The sequence below is a fragment of the Atta cephalotes genome (genome assembly GCF_000143395.1).
Source record: "Atta cephalotes unplaced genomic scaffold scaffold00082, whole genome shotgun sequence".
In the NCBI taxonomy this organism is placed as follows: Eukaryota; Metazoa; Arthropoda; class Insecta; order Hymenoptera; family Formicidae; genus Atta; species Atta cephalotes.
The window spans coordinates 171,036-194,871 of record NW_012130146.1 but is presented as its reverse complement, the minus strand read 5'-3'; the positions used below and the strand labels follow the sequence as shown (position 1 = coordinate 194,871).

The 23,836-nt window shown below is 31.0% G+C and overlaps 1 protein-coding gene across 1 annotated transcript in view; it reads right to left on the bottom strand.

Annotated features, from left to right (window-relative positions):
* The window catches only part of LOC105624571 (hormone receptor 4), a 165,569-nt gene that overhangs the window by 6,375 nt on the left and 135,358 nt on the right, over positions 1-23,836 (bottom strand). Inside the window, exons 10-11 of the mRNA XM_012205929.1 lie at positions 14,563-14,571; positions 1,929-2,056 (exon numbers count right to left, since the gene is read on the bottom strand). Of these exons, the coding sequence (XP_012061319.1) occupies positions 1,929-2,056; positions 14,563-14,571 (137 nt within the window). The remainder of the gene's footprint in view (positions 1-1,928; positions 2,057-14,562; positions 14,572-23,836) is intronic.

The following is a 23,836-nucleotide window of genomic DNA, read 5'->3' as shown; positions in this document are numbered from 1 at the left end:
TAGGGTCCCATTTTAAAAGATCCACTCAAATATCTCAAAGATACTACGTTAATTCGAAAAGTGTTTCAGAACAAAAGTGTTTTGTAATTTTGAAGGGAACATGCCGTTGGATGCCGTTGTCAGGGCAAGGTCACTTTGAATTTTTTAAATGGAACTCTCAATTTTTCATTACATATTCTTGCAGCTTATCTCGAGAGTTTTCCAAAACACTAATTAAGTTCATTTTCATTAAGTAATGAAAGTATCGCCGACATTACGCAAGATGTCCAATCAAAGTCATTAGAGATTGTTTCTCTTATTTTCATTTTTGCATTGAAAATTCATTTTTATGTATATACCTTGATCTTAACAAATGTTATTCAGGATATGATCTTGAACAACATTCAAGAGGTTTTGGCCGCCGGTAATGTCGGCAGTACTGTAATTTTCAAGCCTTATAATTCGCAAAGTACTTAATGAAAATGAACTTAATTAATATTTTGGAAAGCTCTCGAGATAGTCACAAGAATATATAATGAAAAATTCCATTTAAGGATTCCATTTAAAATTCAAAGTGATCCCATAAAAAATAACTTTATTGTAGTGTTTTGAAAAGCTCTTGACAGTTATTAGATTCTGAAATCAAAAATAGGGTATGCATTTAAAAAAAATCGATGTGATCTTGATCTGACTTTGGCGATGCCATCCAACTGATGCCGTCAAACTGATAAAATCAAAATAGATTTTTTTGAACCCAATTTTTGTCTGAAATACTTTTCTATAAAAAAGTGATTCCATAAAAAATTCAAAGTGATCTTGCTGACTTTGACAATGCTACCGAAGATCAAATCAATAATACCATCTTATGTTCTCCACAAAACTTTCGTCTGAAACACTTTTCGATTTAACGCAGTGTTTCTGAGATATTTGAGTGGTCTTTTAAAATAGGACACTATATATATATGTACATATAGTATACAGAGTGTTTTAGAAATAGTTGGTCAAACTTCAAGAGCATATTCCACTTATAATAAGGATGAAAAAAAGTCATATAAATATTGGTTCGGAAACGCTTCCTTTCCAAATTATAAATATTTTTTTATTATATATTTATACCTATATATTTTATTTTATATTTATATCTATATCTTATTTTATACTTATATCTATACTTTATTTTATACTTGTATTTATTTTTTATTTTATATTTATATCTATATTTTTATTACAAAATTTTCTGAAAATAATTTCCTTCCGCATCGATGCATACTTCGCATCGATGTCGTAGATGTTCAAAAATTCTTGAAATATTTTTTCACACGCAGCGATAATTTCGGAATACTTCCACAGTAGCAACAGGAATATCATACACGAGGATCTTAAGGTATCACCATAAAGAAAAATCCAAAGGATTCAAATCGGAAGAATGTTTAGGACCAAGCAATGGATCCTCCTCTACCAATCTATTGATGTAATTATTATTCAATTCTCGAGCAATGCGGCTGAAATGTATTGGAGCTTCATACGTGAACCATATTTAATTGCGTATCTGTAATGAAACATCTTCTAATATTAGAGGGAATTGCGTTTCCAAAAATTGTCTGTAGTTTTTACCATTAAGTATAAATAGAAAAATCGGTCCAAGAAATCTTCAATAATACTAGTCCATTGCACAAAAACGTAAGTATAAAATAAAATATAGGTATAAGTATAAAATAAAACAATGTTTATAACTTGGAAAGGAAGCGTTCCCACGTTTATATGACTTTTTTCATCCTTATAATAAGAGGAATATGCTTTTAAAGTTTGGCTAATTATTTTTGTAACATCTTGTGTGCGCGCGCGCGCGCGCGCGCGCGCGCGTGTGTGTGTGTGTGTGTGTGTATGTATGTGTGTGTAGATTATTTCTTTTCAAGATTTAGTATATTGATTTATTTTTTTAAACTTACTTCGGGTAATCTGACAAGAAGATCATGAAATCGACCCGGCTGTTGAGGAGCGCTGTGCTCGACAAAACTTCGCAGACAGCTCATGTATCGTTCTTGTATTTGTTCTAATTCCAATGTACTTCCTCGTGCTAAGAAAAATAAACGAAATTAGTTGAAATATGTGTTTGATATATTTCAGAAATTCGGGGAGTCAAATCATTATAACTGCAAATTGCAACTGAAATGTTGCATATATTCTGATTTAATTTTTCATTTCTTTCTATAAGTGAATTTCATCAATACGAGATAATAAAGCAGTAGTATAATCGAGAAGAACGTGATCTATATGAAAAAATAAGTTGAAAACGTAGAATAAAATTTTATGAAGCTTTGTTTTAAGAAAATCAATATTAAATATTCGCCATTAAGTACGCGTGCACTTAACATGTCTCGATTTAATGCATTTCTAGACTAGTATCTCTGTTCGTATTTATTATTGTATATTAATCTTTAAACCGTACACATCCCTTGAGCACCTACTAATAGTACACAGATGCGAATTGGGATTTGACATATTTAATTGCAAGTCTTTCTTGAGGATTAAAACAAAAATTTGTTTAAAACTACTCTTTTCTGAGATATAATTTTCGATGGTATCACTTAAATTTATTAAATTATTAAATGAAAAAGCATATTTAACGTTGGGATAAGCCGCGATAATTATTCATGCGCAAGTATTAGCAAATTTTTATGGTGCGAATTCGCACTAGCATATTGTTTGAATTTAAATAATCGAGAATAAAACAAGATATTTATATACATCAAAAATTATTTTATAAATATTGAAAATATTGTTCATTCAAACAGACAATTCTGCTCTTCGAAGTAAATTTTTATGAATGCTATCTAATGTGTTCTAGTACTTTAATTTATCTATCCGAACCCGCCGGTGAAGGTATATTTAAAGTCGATTTTATGATTACATCGTCATAAGTATTTGTTCTCGCGGAATTTGTCGGTGTGAGACAATAGACATGTACGCACATATATCCGGATATAATATATAGCCAAGTCTGCCAAGATCATATATTACTATTTGTGTGCTACATTAGTTCAGTAGAATTAGAATTTCACCAAAAAAAAATTGTAAACCAGCATTTCTCTGTATAAAAATCTTCGGAAGGCCATTAGAAAAGAAATGCATGTTCGAAATTTGTATAGGAAATATGCGAAAAAAAATCGAATAGTTGCAAAAAGCTTATTTTTGGCATACGAAAGATATTGTTTGTATGGAAAAAAATTTTATATGAAAAATGTAGATATTCAAAATACCTATAAAATGAGTAGGATTGTTAAAAAAAACCTGTTTTTTTAACAACTCTATTTTTATTTTAAACAAAAAATTTTGTTTTTTTTTATTTGAAACAATGTTTGATTTATTTTGTATTTTTTGAGCAACAAAAAATATGTTTTAAATAAGAAAAAAACGTGTTTTTTTTGTTTAAAAAGTTTTTTGTTGCTTAAACAAACAAAAAATATTATGTGAATATTTGAAGCTAAAAAATAATAAATAACTGAAAAAAATCAGTTATTTTTATTTATTATTATTTTTATTTTATATTACTCCTGATATGTTTCTTGTGTGAACGTCATTGAGCGCTTTTCCAAAGTGCAACACGAATTTATTATCGATCTTATTGATCCTGCAAGTAAATCGGATTGATAAATCAAGAGTACTAGTTCATATTATCCTGCAGTCATGCCTGACGTTATATACTACCAAGCAAAAACTCCATTCGAAATTTATCTGAGGAAGCCATTAAATATGTTAAGCCAATAACATGGTGGCTTGCGCTAAAAAATAATATTAATATTGTTACATTCGACTTAGTAGCACAATTCCATACAGCAGTTGCTTCTTCTGCTGGCATAGAAAGATTGTTTTCAGCTTTTAGGTTAGTGCACCACAAAACTAATAAAGTTAGGCACTGAAAAAGCTTCAAAACTAGTAACAATTTTAAAGGCATTGAACAAAAAAATAATTTAATTGAACATGAATATTGAGAATTGAGATTGTATAATCTGATCTTTTTTGAAAGTTTTTATATTTACAGTTATTAGTAGAAAAAAACTACTACTGAATGTAGTTTATACTTTATTAAAAGATTGATGAATTTTATTTTATTTTATATGTTTATAGTCTATATTTATGTAGTAGTACTAGTAGTAATATGTATATATAAATAAATAAAAAAATTTTTTGCAACATATATATTATTTTTTGTTTCTTTTTTACAATTTCTTTTCCAAATCACATATTTTAATTGCAATGTTTTTAAACAATTTTAAACAATAGTTTAAAATTGTTTGAAACAAAAGTGTTTTAAACAATAAGCCCATAAAACATGTTTTAAACATGTTTTAAATAAATCGTTTTAAATATTTTGTTTAAAACATAACAATCCTGAAAATGAGTCGTGGAAAATTAAGATCTATTAGTTAAGCAGAAAAAAAGTAAAAATCACCGAAAAAAGCCTTTTCTTTACTCGTTTTCTATTTATCAAGATTTAAACACAAAGCTTTGAAATTCTTGTAAAATATAGTCTTCGTGAAAAAAATCTAGCCCTAAACGAGCCTGAAATTCATTAGTTTTTGCAAAAAGCCATTCGTTCACTAAAAACCTGTCTGCGGAAAACTTCATTTTTCTCATCTTTGAGCAGTCGCACAGCAATTTAACAGGGTGATTTTGCTAAGCTTCTGCACTATCAAGGGTTGCACTACACTTATTGTTAGTAATAAAACGATTTTTTGCAGTTAAATTATACTTAAAATGACTTTGGATATCTTTCTTTCATAAAAAAAAATAGAATAATTCCGTTAATATTCAATGTCCAATAGCCGTGTGAAGCATTCAATAGTTGACATTTTTCTACGAATTTAAAAAAAAATTATCCTCCGATTGTTAGGAGTCGAGAAAATAATTTAAAAAAAATAATAATAATAATACTTTATTGTATTGCATGAGCTTACAAATTAGATTTACAGTTAGTCGTACATATAGAAGTAATAGCAGCAAAGTGCAAGCAAATGGCAAGGTGACAGCAATACTGCTAGATGTATAGCATAACAAGTTATAAATTTGATTTGCATCGACAATGTTAACTGTGAGATAAAATGAATTGAGCATCAGAAGAATGAAAAAAAGAAAGAAAAGAGGAAGATCTAATATCAGGAAGTAAGAAGTTGTAGAATTTGGGCGCGGTGAAAGAGAAAGAGGCACGAAATTTGACTGAGCGGTGAGCGGGAAAAGAATTACTGTAACGAGTTACAGGTAATGAAGTTCAGAGTGAAATTCGTAGTTAAAATGTAAAAGAAATTAAAATGTATACATATCATGAAGATATGATAGAGTATTGGAACGTAGAACATTAAAAACCATACAACATAGATGAAGGATGAAATGCTGCTTAATATTTAGCCAGCCAGATCGTTTGAATAACGGAGTGATGATCAAATTTACAATTATCATACGCAGGCAGCAGTTTTGCACGCGCTGAATGCAATTCAAGAGTTGACTAACTGAGTATATAAACAATATCAACTAAGGAAATAAGGAAAAAATGAATTATTGAGAGAGATCAAGTTTTTATGAGACGGTGAGAATATGTCGAAGTGGATACAAAAGACAAAGATGTAAATAACATTTAAGAGTGACGTAATGCACAAACGAGAAATCAACATAAGCCAAGAATAAGAGCAACAGAAGGAGTGCCGGGGGAACAGAGTGAAGAGAACATTAAAGGATTGAACACGAGATAGTAGTGCAGAGGAATCATAAGTAGATATTGAAATTTAGCGGGATTTAACGTCAGACCGTTGGATAGAAACCAGTCAGCGATGAGCTCAAGGTCATGATTTAAATTAGCTGAAGAAACGATTGCAGCGGAAAGAGAAAATTACTTCACGAAAAGAACATTATTTGCATACATGTACAACCTCGCTAGCGGAAGAACAACAAGATTTGCAAATATGTTGAAGAATAGAAAAGAAACTAAGGATAGAGCACTGAAACATAGGACAAGGCACGAAGAGAGGAAAAGACGGAAAGAGAATTGTACTTTTAATTACTACTCTTTGAGAGCGATCAAAAAGGAAGGAACTGATAAGTCGAGTCAGACTCAGAAAAGCCGTAAAAAATCATTGACTCTGTCTCTAATTTTTATGACTTTAATTTTTAAGATTAAGAGTTCCATTTAGTACCAATTTGTCAAGGAAGAATGAATTTACTGTTAAAGAATTCTTGAATTTTTTACTGCCAAAAAAAGTTTGTTTAAAATCATTGGAAAATTTAGGAACGCGAGCGAGGCAGTGCGCCGGGCGAAGCCGGCGCGTGGTGGAATGGGAAAGATCGAACCGCTCGCGTGTCTAATTTCGTGTGTTAAAATTTGCTATAAACTTATTCTCAGCAATAAAAATTGACGTAGAAACATGATTTTTTTTAAATCTGGGATAGCTTGACGAGGTATTAATAAATAATTAGCCAAATGTTTCAAAGTAATTATCAGCAAAGTAATTGTAATCATGAAATTTTTCTAATTTTTTGAATTTTTAGTTTCTTTGCTTATTACTAAAAAAATCATTGAGTATACTTCAAAGAAACTGATTTTCAGCAAAAAATGTTCCCTAAGACATTGTAATTTTTCATTAAAATGTAAATCCATATAGCACCGATTATTGTGAAAACTTTTCAGAAATGTTTCAACCTTTCACTCATATGCAACAATTCTAAAAGATTTCTGCAATATGTCATGCATGAAATATGCAGTAGCGCGTTAACCTAGCTTTTGGGACTTGAGCTCTAGAGCATTGAAATGTTAGGAGTGCCACAATTTAAAAAGTAAATGTAAATCCAAGGTTAAACAACATTGTTTTATAATAACAATTGTCCCTGTTCCTAACATATCATAATAGTTAAATGGATAAAAGATCAAAGCTTCAAGCTTTCACCAGTAGATCTATTCTACAACTCTTGATAAAAATTTCGTTACTGTATAATACTGTAATGCAGTTTTTATCATGATGAAAAAGCAGCGCAATGACGTTATAACGATAATGAAACTTGCGTTAAGAATAATAAAATAGTCCTGCAGCACTGTTTTTGTAAGAACAATGTAGTAATGACGTAATAATATTGTATTTCATGACGGTAGCAATAATAAAGAGTTTGAATAAATTACACGTTTAGTATTGGAAATAGGCATTTCTTCGAGGGAGCGCTTAAAGAGCTCTTGGGCACAATTTTGTTAATGTGGCCTTGGAAATATGACATATACAAGTCATCGCTCATACAATGATATACATAAGATCTCGAGGAGAGCATAATTGATAGTTTAAATTTTCCAATAGGATTTTATTATCAGTATGTTGAAGACATTGTCGCAGCAATCCCTAATGTGTGTGATTACAGATCAAATTTTACAATCTTTTAACTCGATTTACTTAAGATTGCAATTTACAATAGAAGTTGGAAATGATACAATTAATTTTTTAGATACAACCATTTTAATAAAAAATGATAAAATAATGTTTGATTGATATTGAAAACCTTTTTTCTTAGGCAGATATTTGAACTTTTTGTCTAGACATCCGCTTTCACAAAAAAAAAGCGTTGTCATGGCATGATTGACAGGATATTTCTTCTTTCTAATTTAGTTTTTCATTAAAAAAATTTTGAATTGATTATAAAAATCCTACTGAATAATGATACCCTTTAGATTATTTTTAAAACCATTGGTTTTAATTTTAAAATCATTTCACAGAGACTTAAATAGCACATAAACAATAAAGAAGAAATAAACTGTAAATATTCAACAAAAAATTGATTTGATTCACTATTCCGTATGTCAATAAAATTTCTGAGAAATTTAAGAAATTCAAATGATCAATGGCACAGTATCAAAGATTGCATTTTACAGCGTTAACAAACTGCTTTGATTAAAGTTCACAATGATGTTACCAATCAGTGCACAAAGTAATGTGGTGTATAAAGTAGCCTACAAAGAATCTACGAAGCAATCGTATGTGGGGCAAACAAGCAGATAAATCAAGATACGTATCTAAGTATTTGAATATCGTAATGGCTAGAAAAACGTCAGTTAGCTTAATGATCACAGACCATAAGTTACAACACGACTATGAATTTGATTAGAATAATGTGCGGAAACAGAGAAAGAAATTTTAATAAAAGATTGACTTCCAAAATATTACACATTAAAACACAGAAAATGAATCTAAATTTACAAACAGATACACAATTTTTTGATCACGCTTATTTCGGTTCTCGAAACCATCTAGAATTTTGTTTATGACTTAAAACATGACTTTAATCCTCATTAGTTATGTATCAGTGATGACGTAACATTATTGTTGCTTAATAATTGACATGTCAATCACTTTCATGAAATGAGATGCCTTGCACATAACCGAAACAATTATTCACATTTTTAATATTAATTTGACGAAGAATATTTGCCTATTACTTATTTAATTTCGTAATGTGCACTGGTAACTATTAATGTAATTGTATAAATCTGTTTGCAATTTAGTGAACGATTATTCATGCTCTCTTTCTCGCGCGTTTCTGCAAACATACAAAGTTACTATTGACTATTATTGCTTAATTCGTAATATTATAGTGTGACTTGTGGAGCTTTCTTTGTTTTATCAGATTAACTAACTATGATGGAACATAAGGAAACATTGCAATAAAGCGGATGGTTGGCACTAGGGTTGCACGGATTGCAGGAGAGTTTAATATATAATTAATATATAATTAATTTATTTCGTTGAAAATGACTTAAAACAAGTCGAAACGCGTACGAAAATGAATAGATGTCGAAGAAATAATATTATATATATTGAATATCTACTGTTATATTAGCGCATCAACTACCGCGCAGATTCCTATTTCCCTATATAATTTGTACTTTAATTTGTCATATGTTTTAACAGAAATGTTCTAAAATCTATTATATGCAATAAATTGAAAAACATATTTAAACAAAAAATCATCATGATGTTAAAGTGGCTCCAAAATGTCTACTAACATTTTTTTATCACGTTTAATGTCATTTTGATGTTATCGTGAGCTGTTTTATTTTAATTGCGAAAAACTTTTGTATATGAATGTATGTTTTGTATATTATGTGGAAACTGGAAAGTGTAAGTGATTTTTTTAATAATGATTATGTGCTTGTACATATAATATGATTAATTAATCAAAGTAGTTGGTATAATTATCTTTTTTAAGAAATATTTTAAGTTTATTTCAATAAGTTTTGTAATCTGTAAACAAATCACAAAATTCTTATTAAACTTTAAATACATACTTCAGAAATGAAATTTAATGGTATGTTTAATTGATACTTAAATAATATTTAAATTTATATGTCGACATAAAATTTTCGTTGCTGTAATAGGAAATAATAAAATATTAAATACAACACTCTCAGTCGGTATCTGCGTTCTCGTGACATATATATATACTTGATATATTATATCTAAAGATTAAAAATCTATGTATTTTATCTTTGCGACGTACTTTTCGACTAATTATCATCTTAATCTTGTTTCGTAAAAGTGGATAATATTTCATTTGTCATATTGACTAATCCTAATTTATTTTTTATCAATATGCAACGTTGTTTTGTCCTGGTAAAAAATTTTTCATGCATGAATATGTATAAATATGTATAAACATACATAAATATTCATAAACATGTATAATCATATATGAAATATGTCTATACATGTTCATACATTCCTCTTTCTTTTATAAAATTACTTTTTAATGTAATAGAAATAATAATAGTAATATAAATAGGAATGTAAAAACATAAAAAATAATTAAAGGGATCATTTTCGCATTGTTCGTTTTAGAAAAAAACAAATTTGAAGAAATGTAAAAAAATTATTTATGTAAAAAAATTATTTATAAAATTATGCATAATTTATATGGCCCATAGGATAACTCCAGCATATACGCACTTAACAAAAACTTAATTTACTAAATATTATTTACTATTTTTAAGATAAATGGATTATATCAGTAAAAACTTTGTACACTGTCTATCAATATAAAACAAATATTAGAAATCTGAAATACTTACTTTTCGTGTTAAAGAATTTTTTGAAATTTCTACATTTTTGCCGTATATCCCATAGAAATATGGCTATAAATGGGATATATGGCTATCCATAAAGAAGAGGGGATATGTACGGCTGACGAAATATTATTAAAGATCATCAACTCTGGACAAATTTTCGGCGGTATAAAAAGGGACTCAAGAGCCCGAAGATAATTAAAGAATGCTGACATTATCGATAATTGATATAAATTTGCTATTAACATAAACATTCCATAAATATGCATACTTGTAAAGCTATAATATCCTGTATATTGCAAAAAAATTATAATTTTTTCTCTACAGTTATTATCTCTGTTAATAATTAATCGAATTTTACATCGATGATAACAAAAATCACAATTTTAAAGAAAAAGTAAGTATTATTGAATTCTAAATGCATACATACGTCTATTAATAAATCATAAAATTAATACAATATTATTAGTTTTTAACTCTTAATCACTTCAATATTCACAAGGATGCAAACTCCCATAAGAATCAGTCTTTAATAGTATCTCGTCGGTGGTACGGCTAATGAAAAAATACAAATAACGCTTATAAATAAGACATAAAATGATACAATAACTTATAAAATATGTTTAGAAAATTTTATTAAGAATAATAATTATGCCCTAGTCGAATGGATAAACTATGCTTTCGTGCTAACTTGTCATTCTATGTTTGTGTTACAGAGTTCCCGCTTGTACTAAAATGGCGCGTGTCTCTTCTCATGACTTGCGTGCCGTCGCATTCCCTGTCATTGTGTTTTCTGTTCATGTACAAGTAATAATTCTTTCTTCTTTGGAGTTAATTTCTGAGGATTTAACATGCCAAAATGCGTAGGCGTTACTCACCCTTCTTTCAAGAAAGCGAATACACAACATTGAAGAGTCACACGAGAAATTTCATAGCGATTTTCACATAATTTCTTTAAGGGAGAAGGATCGCTGCACAGAGCTTCGGGAGACTCATCTAATCACATTAGGTAGGATTTGTAGAAGTCTTGAGTGTTTTTTTAAATTTTCTTAATCTCTGATGCGAGATCCAGGCGCCTGACGAGGCACCGACGGATCTTAAGGAACCTGCAAATCTATCTCCATCCGAAGACATGGCAACGTTCTCGAGCCCTGCGAGGCATCCATTACGCATTTTAGACAAACAGACGAGCAAACGGTCCTTTCCGGTCCGAATAGCGAATCAGATATATTTCCTATTTATCAGGATCTATTCTCAAGGGAATCAGAACAATAGACATAACCGACTACTCGCTATTATTATATTTACTGGTAGCTGCTTCTCCATCTTTGTATTTTATTTAGACTAACAACATTGTTTCTATTGCCTCTCCAGTGACGGTGATCCTTGAGAATGGACAAGATGATGAAATAACAGGACAAGATGATTTTATTCTAGAACTACTCGGCGAACAAGCGCAAACACCTGTAGCGACGACTTGGCTACCGATTCAGCACTGCCAAGACAGAAATAAGTTCAAGTCTCAAAATGTATCAAGGAATTATCTCCTCATCAAACACGAGCCGAAGAGAGATCTAGTCTTTCTTAACCCTTCAAAGGTTAATTAAAAGATTTTACCCAATATGGGTGCCATGGTTATCACTAGAGATAAGCATTAAATCTCAGGCCCAACGGGGTGCATCATAATGCACTCAACTCGGGGATGTCAGCTTGCAGGTTTGAAATATGTACATGCATCATCAGTAAGGTCGCTATCATAAGATCGCTAAGGGCTTTCGCCTATTGACAGATCTATTGTTTTTCTCAAGCAAGACATTCATTACCTCCTCGTTCAATTTTCTAGAAAAATCTGACGTAACTCTGATTGATGATTGTTTATTCGGCAACAATTTGGCAGAGGAAGTTAATGCGGCACAGAAGTAGCTCATAAAATGTTTAAAAAGGCACCGCAATTATCTAGCCAATAGTCGAGACAACCGGCAACTGAACGTTTCAAACAATTGAATTATCAGTCTCTTCAAGAGCCTCAGAGAAAGCAGGTAAATTTTCCTCGTTACAAGACTCCTGCGACTCGCCAATTGAGGAGAGGTTTCCATCATTCGAATCGCAGCATCGCCGTCCCGAGCCTGGTCCCGCCGCTAGAAATGATTATATCAATGAATCGCCTAGGCCTTTTTGCAGTAGAGGAAAATATCATCTGATCCCAAGATATTTAAGATAATAAGCGGCTACAAAATTCATTTCGCGATAACGCTCATCTTAATCTAAGAGAACTGATTTTCTCTACAAAAAGTACTGAAAATTGCGATAAAGAGGTCAATCATCTATATCAGAAGAAAGTTATAATCCTCGTCTAGTTTGCAGCAAATCAATTTCTATCCTTCTTATTTTTTATAAAAAAATCATCAAGAAAGTCACGATTTATCTTAGATCTTTTTTCAGATCAAGGAATTCGTGTATTCTTCCTTCCCATTTAAAAATGGAGGAATAGAGTTTTGTGCGTTATATATCTTCACATTCATCCGCGTCCGGTGATTAATATAATATATTTATAAAAAAAAGGTTTCCAATCCGTTATTTACTTAGATAATTGCTTTTAGATATAATAAAAAAGGAATGCCAAGAGAATATGATTGCATCATTAAGCTTACTTGAAGAACTTGGTTTCTTAGTTATCTATTCTAAATCGCAGATTGTGCTTTCTAGAGAACGTAAATATCTGGGGCTTCATTTTTAACTTTTTAGTCGAGCAATCTGTAGCCATTCTGTTAAATAGAAGATGTGAGTTTCTAGCCCTAATACAGGATATATCACAAAAGTAACAATGCTCAATTAGGATATTCGCGGCATGATAGAATTCCTGATCGCGATTTGTCCAGCGGTCCAATACGGAATTCCATATATGAAAAGATTCGAAAGGGAAAAGTTTCTAGCTCTCGAAACCAGTGCAAGCTATAATGTATGGATATCAATCCCTTCATATTTAAGAGATGATCTTGAATAATAGACCAATATATTTTTCGATGATAATCAAACGAACGTAATCTACCCAAGCTCATATACATACGAAATTTTCTCCGACGCGTCTCTAACAACAGAAGATTCTCTCTAAACAAATGGAAGCTTCATAACTAGCATGCGCGTGATTGGTGACCGATGGAGGAAAGTTTTCTTTACATCAACGTGTTAGAATTGAAAACCGCTTTTTATGCCCTCAAATCTTCGCCTTCTTTTTTTCAAATCTTCAAATCTGTAATCAATATCTTCCTTCGTATTGACAACACAATCACTCTTTTTTATGTAAACAGATTCGGTTGAATCCAGTCAGTTATTAGAGATATTTAGAAATGGTGCGAAGCACGAAATATCTTTCTATTCTCTTATATGACTTCACTTGACAATTATACGGCAGATTTCGAATCGAAGGTTTTAAATATTGACATCGAATAGTCGTTATCAAAATGCGCTTCAAACAAGTAGAAAAAGAATTTGACTCTTTTGAAATAGAATCTTTTTCGCATCGGCGACCAATGCTGAAAATGAAACTATGTCTCCTGGCTCCTCGATCCAGGTTCATGGATAAATGATGCCTCTACATTATCTTGGCACCAATTTCGTTTTTATATCTTTCCTCCATTTATCATAATACCGAAAATTCTGCACAAAATGTAGACGAGCAGGCCGTGAGAGTCCTGTTGTGCCTTGATGACCCGCACAATCTGGTTTCTCATGTATCTTCGCTTATTAATTTTCAAACTACTCATACTGCCATCATCTCATTCTTTATTATTATCTTCTCTCAGGACTCCATATGCGAGATAGGGAAAAATTTTTCCCTGGTAGCAGGGAATTAGTTATCAGGGAAGTGTTCCAATCGCAGGCAGTCCTCTCAGCGACACTAGATACCATCATCGCATCACTATTTCCAACTACAATAAAACAATATTGTCATCCATTACGCTCTTAGTGAACGTTCTATTAGAATTAACAGATCCCTTCTTTTCTCGTTCTGAATTGGCCAGTTTCTTTTTAACTCAAGAATTTCAATACTTTGACTCTTATTAATCTAGTCATCTCTAAACACTATACGTTCAGCAATCTCACTTATTTCCGGAGATTCAATTGGTAATCACATTCCTTATCACGTTTTTGTCATCACTCTTAAATTACAGAAGCATCAATACAAAGTCATTTGGGATCACTTGTGATTGACAAAACTTTACTCGTACAATTCATTACCATTAGATATCTTAACTAGGAAATTGATTTTAACTAGTCTTAGGATCAAGTCAACGCACTCAAACGCTCGCGGCCATTAAGATTCAATATATATACTCTCTAAAGATAAACTTCTTATTAGGACTCCTGAGTACTCAGCTAAGAACTCTGCGTTGATGGTGGCGATATAGAATCAAGCGGTTTAGCGAAACCGGTAGTCGCATACTCAAGCATGAGCCCTTGTCCGTGTTTGGCGCATCGAGAATGAACAAGACAGCGAGCATCTTCTCGCTTTAATTGCTTGTTTTAAGTGACCGAAATTGCTTTCTTGGCAATCTCGGCCGCTAGGTGTATATCAATAAGAGGCATTCTAAACGTATTTTATATATCTTCTTCATAAACTCGAATAGCAAAAATAATCTAGAAAAATTATTTTAACGAAAAAAAAAATTTCCCTTCACGAAAATCTTTGGAAGATCATCAGAAAAAAAATGCATATGTTTGAGATTTGTGAAGGAAATATGCGAAAGAAAATTGAATAATTGCAAAAAGCATATTTTTCGCTTATAAAACGAAAGATATCGATTGTATGGAAAAATTTGATACGAAAAATGTAGGTATTCAAAATACCTACAAAATGAGACATGGAGCATTAAAATCGATCTATTAGTTAAATAGAAAAAAAAATTATTGAAAAAGGCTTTTTTTCACTCGCTTTCTATTTATTGAAATTTAAATGCAAAGCTTTAAAATTCTCATAAAATGTAGCCCTCGTAATAACGAAAAAAATTTAGCCCTGAATGAGTTTAAAATGATCATTAGTTTTTGCAAAAAGCCATTTGTTCATTAAAAATCTGTTTGCGGAAAACTTAATTTTTGTATCTTTGAATAGTCGCATAGCAATTTACAGAGGCAATTTTTCTTCTTCAAGAATTGTACTATCACGTACACTAAATAACAAAATGATTTTTTGCAGTTAAACATTTTAAAATAATTTTGAAAAGTGAATATCTTTTTTTCGTATAAAAAAATGGAATAATTCCGTTAATATGCATCATATCAAATAGCCGTGTGAAGCATTCGATAGCTGACATTTTTCTATGAATTTAAAAAAAAGATTATCCTCCGATTATTAACAGCCGAGATAACAATTTTTTTTCAAAAAATCACTGTGTTTTAGTTTTTTAAGATTAAGAATTCCGTCTGGCAATTTATCAAAGAAGAATTGAATTTGCTGTTCTTGAATTTTTTGCTGCCGAAAAAGTTTAAAAAACCATTGAAAAGTTGAAGAACGCGAGCGAGGCAGTGCACCAGGCAGAATGAGGGAAGTCGACGCATAGTCGAATGAGGGATATCGGTCCGCTCGGATTTGCGCGTATTTGATTTCGTTAAAATTTGTATTTTCTCAGCAATAAATTGACGTGGAAACGCAACTTTAATTGCAGATGCAAATATGACATATGTAAATAAATAATTAATAAGTAATTTGCCAAATGTTAGTGCAACTGTTTAAGATGCAAAATATATTTTTTGTATAACACTAATTTATATTTAAAGTTAGTTTTATATTTAAAGCGAAAATTATATCTTCAACACTTACGCTAACATTTGGCAAATTACTTAATTATTTGTTTACATATGTCATATTTGCAATTAAATTCACAAAAGCAATTTTCTACTGATCACACGTATATTTAATTGTCCAATTGGACATATTTTACAGTATATTAAATAAAAAAACATAGTTCATATGATTTAAATTTGTTAATCAGACATTCCATACTCAAACGTGATTTTTTTTTTAGTAATAAACCGAAAAAATAAAAATTCAAGAAAACTAAAAATTGCATTTTACAATTACTTTGCGAAACATTTGGTTAAGCTACAGTATTTATTTATATCTTGTCGAACTACCCCTAGATTTAAAAAATTCATATTTCTACCTCAATTTATTGCTGAGAAAATGTAAGTTTAGCAAATTTTAACATACGAAATGAGACACGCGCGAGTCGCCGAGCGGCCTGATTTTTCTCATTCGACCGCGCGCCGGTTTTCCCCACTCCATCCGGTGCGCTACCTAAGCATATAATATCGGAGAGTAATCTTTTTTTTAATTAGTAGAAAAATATCAGTTGTCAAATGCTTCACACGACTATGATGCATATTAACGGAATTATTCCATTTTTTGTACTTTTTTGTGAAAAAAAAGATTTTCACTTTTCAAAAACATTTTGTAATAATTTAACTGCAAGAAATCGTTTTGTTATTAAGTGTATGTGATAATGCAACTCCTGAAAAAGAAAAATCACCCCTGTAAATTGCTGTGCGTCTGCTCAAAGATGAAGGAATTAAGTTTTCCGCAGACAGATTTTTAGTGAACAAATGGCTTTTTGCAAAAACTAATGAACATTTCAGGCTCGTTCAGGGCTAAATTTTTTTGTCATTACAAGATTACATTTTATGAGAATTTCAAAGCTTTGCGTTTAAACCTCAATGAACAGATAGCGAGTGAAGAAAGGCCTTTTTTAGTGATTTTTATTTTTTTTCTACTTAAATAATAGACCGATTTTAATGCTCCACGTCTCATTTTGTAAGTATTTTGAATACCTGCATTTTTTATACCAGATTTTTTTCCATGTAATCAATATCTTTCATTTTATAAGCGAAAAACATGCTTTTTTGCAACTATTCGATTTTATTTCACATATTTCCGTCACAAGTCTCGAATCTCAAACATAGGCATTTCTTTTCTAATGATCTTCCAAAGATTTTCGTGAAGAGAAATGCTGATTTATAATTTTTTTTCCAGTAAAATTCTAATTGAATTATTCTTGCCATTCAAGTTTATGAAGAAGATATATAACGCGGATGAAAAATAAACAATTAAATATCTCGTAAATTCTTGCGTTTTAATATGGTTTATGCTATTAATGGAAAAGGTACACTATTACTATAATTTATTAAAACTTATATATTATTTAGAATGTCCCGTCTCTTATTGATACATGCCGAGTGGCCGAGATTATTGAGAAAGCATTTTCGATCACACGAAATAAGAGACTAGAGTGAGAAGAATGGATTGCTGTCTTGTTTACTCTCGGCGCGCCAAAGATGAGCACGTATCTATGTGGACTCATGCGTATGTTACAGCGTCTGACTATGATAAATGGCTGAACTACCACGATAAATCAATAGGTAGGAAAGTGACATTTTGACAACGAAATTTATGTTTCAAATTTATGTCATTTCGTTATTATTTGCTTAATTGTGAAAATGTAACTTATCTTGTACTTATCCAAATCGTAATTATTGATGAGAACTAAGATTATCATAATATATATTATATGGAATTTTATACGTAAAAGCGTATTTTTCACTCGTTTCAACAATTGTCTGACCGTGTTTCTGCTCGGGTATAGGCTTACTTTATGTGTCTTTTACTGACTGTCAAGGGGGGAAGGGACAGTTTTTGTTGATTTATTACAAGTGTTATGTCATTGTGATTGAAGTGATTTTGTCATTTAGATTTATCTAAATTATCTTTATTTACAAATGGCATGCAACATAAACGTGTCATTTCTCGCTTCTGACGTCACGATTCCATGCCGCAACTACTCAGGAGCCGTAAAATCTCAGCATTAAACCATCCCCTCCCTCCAGGTAGCAAACACAGGTCACTTTGATGTCAAATTCTGGTCATGTTGATATGAATGATGTCAAGTAACCAAAAATTGACCAACCGATGTTTCCGTCATTATGACATCATATTTTGGTCCTGCGTAATTTTCAGTTAGCAAATACATAATTCTGATTTTACACTTTTATTTCTCATTGATTTCTCATTACTGATGCAAATTAAAATATCACTTGTAATAATAGTTTCGTTTCTATGCCAATCATTCATAATTTTAATTAATACATAAAGGTATTTAAAGCTTATGTCTCTGCTGATAGGTATTATTAATATTTGAAGAAATTACATGGAAACAAAATAATACGCTGGTATTTAATAACTTAGTTAGAAAATGATGACAAAGATATTATCGTCAATTTCGAGAGATCATTTGATCCATGGTGGAAAGAATATAAGGTGAAACATTGCGCATAATGACATGCTGGAAATAATCAATTAAATAAATGTTCCCCAATATGCGCTTTCCTGCGTATAATAGCGCTGGTTATATTGGAACAGCCAATCAAATGTTATTCAAATTCACTCTCCTACTGCGCATCCAAGGGAGTACTTCACATTATATTTTTTTCCATCATGGTTCGATCATGACGGACATTTTGTCTCGCTGCGCTCTGAGTGTTGTGCGATTTGCGATATGAAAATTTTATTTTTAAGCGCAAGTGTGGCTGTGTTTGATTGTGCTATTTGTGTTTATGCTCTAATGTTTTCCTTTCCCAGTTTATCACATCCTTGCTATTCTTCTTCGAGAAGCGATTGTCCTCGGCTGCGGCACGATACTTAGCATCCAGTCTGTGATAGGTTTTCTAACATGAATAGTCATAAGATTAATATCAATGAAATTAGGCTACTTGATGTAGTTTTGCATAAAACGAAGGAATCTGGTAGAAAAAAGCATTACTTTGCCCTGCGAGCTTATTAATCATTAAAGTTTACGATTATTCAGGTTAGAAAATCCGTCACAGCCACGAAATAAGCAATGCGAATAAGCGCTGCGGTCATATTTTCATGTGAGGCGCGAGCCTGGGTCTGACATGGTTATATGTATATTAAACTATATTTAATAAATTTTACTGCGAATGCTAAGCTATTTCCATACCAGGTCCATATCAGACATAAGACTAGGCCTATGTCAGATTTTTTTATCAGGTTATGGCATGGCAAAGCAGTAGCAAAGTATCGTGGCGCTGGCCAGTATCGTGGCGAGGAAATTTCTGCCAAGGCATACACATGCAATTTATATATGTAACTCTTATAAAATCCTTCAATAAATTTCGGCTGTAAATTATTATTTACTACAATATATTTGTCTTAATATGTCATATAATCACAGGTAAAAAATGACAAGTAATAATGTCAGCATTGCTAGCTATATGGGCCTCACAATGCTAGATCGTAACTGAGATATAAAACGCCAAATTATAATCGTAGATCAACGCATAATATTTTGGGATTGCACTGACCTACAACTACGACTCAGGTTTCACGATTTAGATACAGCCATCGTTGTGTTAAGTTCAAGCCTATATAGCTAGCAATACTGATATTATTAGTTGTCATTTTAACATAAAAATGACAAATGCTATCGGCTTGCTATCTATGCTGAGACTCTATATAATACTGCTTGAAAAGTCCTAACATGAGATCAAAATGACATTCTCGCGACGTCAATAGTTTGCGGCATTTGATCATCATTAAGATGTCATTAAGATGTCATTTAGTGACGTCGTCTATAGTCAGTAAATGACCAAAATTTGACGTCAAAATGATGTGTGTTTGCTACCTGGGCCGTGCGCAATCACTTACTTTTTTACGTTTTACTGATCATCCAGATCTTCGTATTGCGTCCCATCTTAGAATCATATTCGATTACCACTAAGAATCTATAACCAAACACTTGTGACTCCCTACTTATTGTCCAAATGAAATCTTACAAACCAGCAGATGTCCTAATGATAAGTCACTGGATCTGTAGGAATGCGGAGTACGTAGTGATGTATTTTCATTACATGTAGTACTCGTCACGCCGCTACATTATTACCTGTCCAGAAAGGAGTTAATACAGAGCTCATTACATAAAAATTCAGCAGATTGGTCTAGGAATTCTCGAACCTTCGCGAGATTCTATAACTGTCGTATAATTAATCAGAGGAATTTGGCAAGGTTTCATAATGTTTCGTTTCATAATGTTAAAAATCAGAGAATTTATCCTCTTTTTTTTACAGGAGTTAACTCACATATATATATTCAAGAAATTTCTTTCAAGAATTTCCTTTTTCTTTTCATAGATTCATCTCTAGCTTTTAGTTCTTAGTAATCTTACCACAATACATTCAGTAATGCTTGTATTTACAAAAAGAAAAATAAATCATGTCACATCTTAGCACAAAGCTATACTAATTAGATGAAGAGATTGTCATTCATTATTCTTTGTCTTGTATTATGTTAAAAAGTATAAAGTACTTTTTTTTTTAGAACTTAGAACGACAAAGCGTGTTCTAAACTTCTACATAGTTTATCCGGACGAGACTAGGGCATAATTTTAATTATCTATTACTTCATATATATATTTTTAAAATTAAACGAACGAACTTACCAAGTGAATTTCGATCTTAATTATGCCTGTGTTTCGTCCGAATGGATCATTCTCATCCAAAGCACTAGGCTTTTCTCCCTCCCGTTTCAAGAGGTCTCAGTATGATTTGTCTTTTTTCTCTAAACACAATGAAAGGGAATGCAGCGGCGCAAGGTGGTCACGGGAAGAGACACGCGCGCCTTTTATAGTTACAAGCGGCAGCTGTAAACTTTGTTGGTAACATGAACATGGAACCACAACTACATAGTTTATCCATTTGAATGAGATATAATTAAGATCGAACTTCACTTGGTAAGTTCGTTTAATTTTAAAAATATATGAAGTAATAGATAATAATTACAATCTTCCTACCTATATTACAAGTGTTATTACATGAGGTACATATTTCATACGTTTATTACATTTAGTGCACTGAATTCAATCTGAGCACTTTATATATTTTGCATAAATCCCGCCTGCTAAAAATGCAGTATATCTCAAACAAATGAGATATATAAGACAACAAATTAAACAAAGAATACAAGAGCAAAGCACTTGTATTTTACTATACAACATGCTTTATTATTCCTCTATACTTATGTATCAAGAAATAACTATTAAATCTTTTACATGCCCTACAATAATCATTTTACATAGATTATAATTTATGATGTACTACTTATTACAGTGATAAATCGATTCAACTCACAATAAATTCATTAATATTGATAGTAAAAAACTGAAAACATAACACAATATACTAATATAACATAAAGGCAACAGAACAGTTGCGGGAAAATTATTCTCACTCCTTCTATTTTTTTCTGACTTCTGCGGCATAAATTCCAGCACGGCGTATTTGCCGGACCCTATATGATTATACATGTTTTTGAATATGTATGTTTATACATATTTATACATATTCATGTATGAAAAATGTTTTATCGAGATATAATTTAATTTCCAGAAATTCTCTCCATTGATCATCTAACCGTAATGCGAGTAACTTATTAAATTATTCTAGAAAAAGATTTAGCAAAAAGATTGTTAAGACAATCGTATATCTTCGCTTAATATGCATTATTTTAATTTAGATTAAATTCTTTGTTAATTTTACGCACTTACATCCGTGTCGATTCTTAAATGCTCTTTTGTGATTTTTGAAATTATAATTGTATAATAAAAGTTCTATATAAATATATATTACAATACTTCATACATATAATCAGATAACTTTGAGAAAATTTTAAAACATATACCTATACACATACTTTCCATGATCCTTCAAATATTATGAATGCAAAATTTTATTGTCTATGGAAAAAAACATTATTCTTATGTTATTCGTATATATTAAAGTACTACCGTTTGGAAAAATTAAAATCTTTAATTTTATACTGATAATTTCACACATTGAAATGCCTGAATTGTGAAAATCTGACATATTTTTTTAGAATTAAAAAAATATCGCAGCTCATGTAAACTTTTGTTAGTCAGACACGTATTCCATACTCAAACGTGATTTTTTTAATAATATAAACAAAGAAGATAAAAATTCAAAGAACAAAAAACTCTAAAAATTTCGTGATTACTTTGCGAAACATTTGGCTAAACTATTTATTAATATTTCGTCGAGTTACCCCAGATTTAAAAAAAATCATGTTTTTACGTTTATTGCTAAGAAAAGTAAGTTTAGCAAATTTTAACGCACGAAAGATACGCGCGAGCGGCCCGGTCTTTCCCACTCCATTGCACGCCGGAGTCCCCCACTTCGTTCGGCCTGCTGTCTCGCTCGCATTCCTCAACTTTCCAATGGTTTTAAACAAACTTTTTCGGCAGCAAAAAATTCGAGAATTTTTTGACAGCAAATTCAATCAATTCTTTCTTGACAATTGGTGCCAGACGAAACTCTTAATTTTAAAAACTAGAGCCACAGTGATTTTTTTTTTTTAATTTATATTAATTTATATATTATTATCTCGGCTCCTAATAATCGGAAAGTAACTTTTTTTTTTAAATTCGTGGAAAAATATTAGCTGTCGAATGCTTCACATAGCTATTTGATATGATACACATTAACGGAATTATTCCATTTTTTTACGAAAAAAAGATACTTTTTAAAATTATTTTAAAATGTTTAACTGCAAAAAATCGTTTTGTTATTAAGTGATAGTGCAATTCTTAAAGAAGGAAAAATCACCCTTATAAATTGCCATGCGATTGCTCAAAGATAAAGAAATTAAGTTTTCCGCAGACAGGTTTATTAACGTATATACTTGAGGCACGTATATTCAGAAATACCGAATCGGCGCAAAAGTACCATCGATCGTAAAAACGAAACCCTTTAAGCCTATTCTACAATGTGTTCTTTGTTTTCTGTTTCTTGCTTTTTACCTTTTGTTTTTTTCTCCTTTGCAACCGTTTTATCGACAATTATATTTCTTGCTATGTACTTCTTGTTTCTTTCGAAGTTTATTAACTTTTATTTCGGACGATATAAAACAAAAAAATCGGATAAGAAGCAAAAAGATGTAAAGAAGTAAAAAGCAAGAAACAGAAAACAAAAAGCACATTGTAGAAACTTTTAATCTGTACTCTAATTAATTTGTAATTTGCGATTCATCATTTAAATCATTGCTATCAGCAGATGTAATAGAAATATTTAAAATTTAAGCATAATAGCGATGGACAATAAATATACATATATTCGAAATAATATTTGGAATACAAGGAATTGCTAATAAGACGCGCGAGCGATTGCGAAGCGGAAAAGTCGAGGGGTTATCCCGCAGACACGAGGCATGTCGCGCGCGCTAACAGCTTACTAATAAACTGTACAATTTTTAATACTTAAAGGCGTGACGACAATTATTTGATTAACCTGACCTGTCTCCAAGTTTCCAAAAACAAAGTTTCGTATAAAAAAATTTTATTCTACAATTTTTGTAGTTCTATTCATTTTTTCGTGTATTCAATCTCTTCCCTGTTGTACCACCCGATTGTATTATACCAATTTATAAACATGTTCTGTAAATCAAATTTAATTGAAATCTTATTAAACAAAAATTTACATTAAGATCTCATGGAAAAATGCATGCGTGCATAGTTGTTTTTAAAAAGTATTTTGAAAACTTACATTTCGTGTCTCCAATTGTAGCGTTGGGAAGAAGATAAGTTTATTATATTTATTTATATATATATATATATATATATATATATATATATATATATATTATATATTTATATATATATATATATATATATATATATACGTCTACGATAC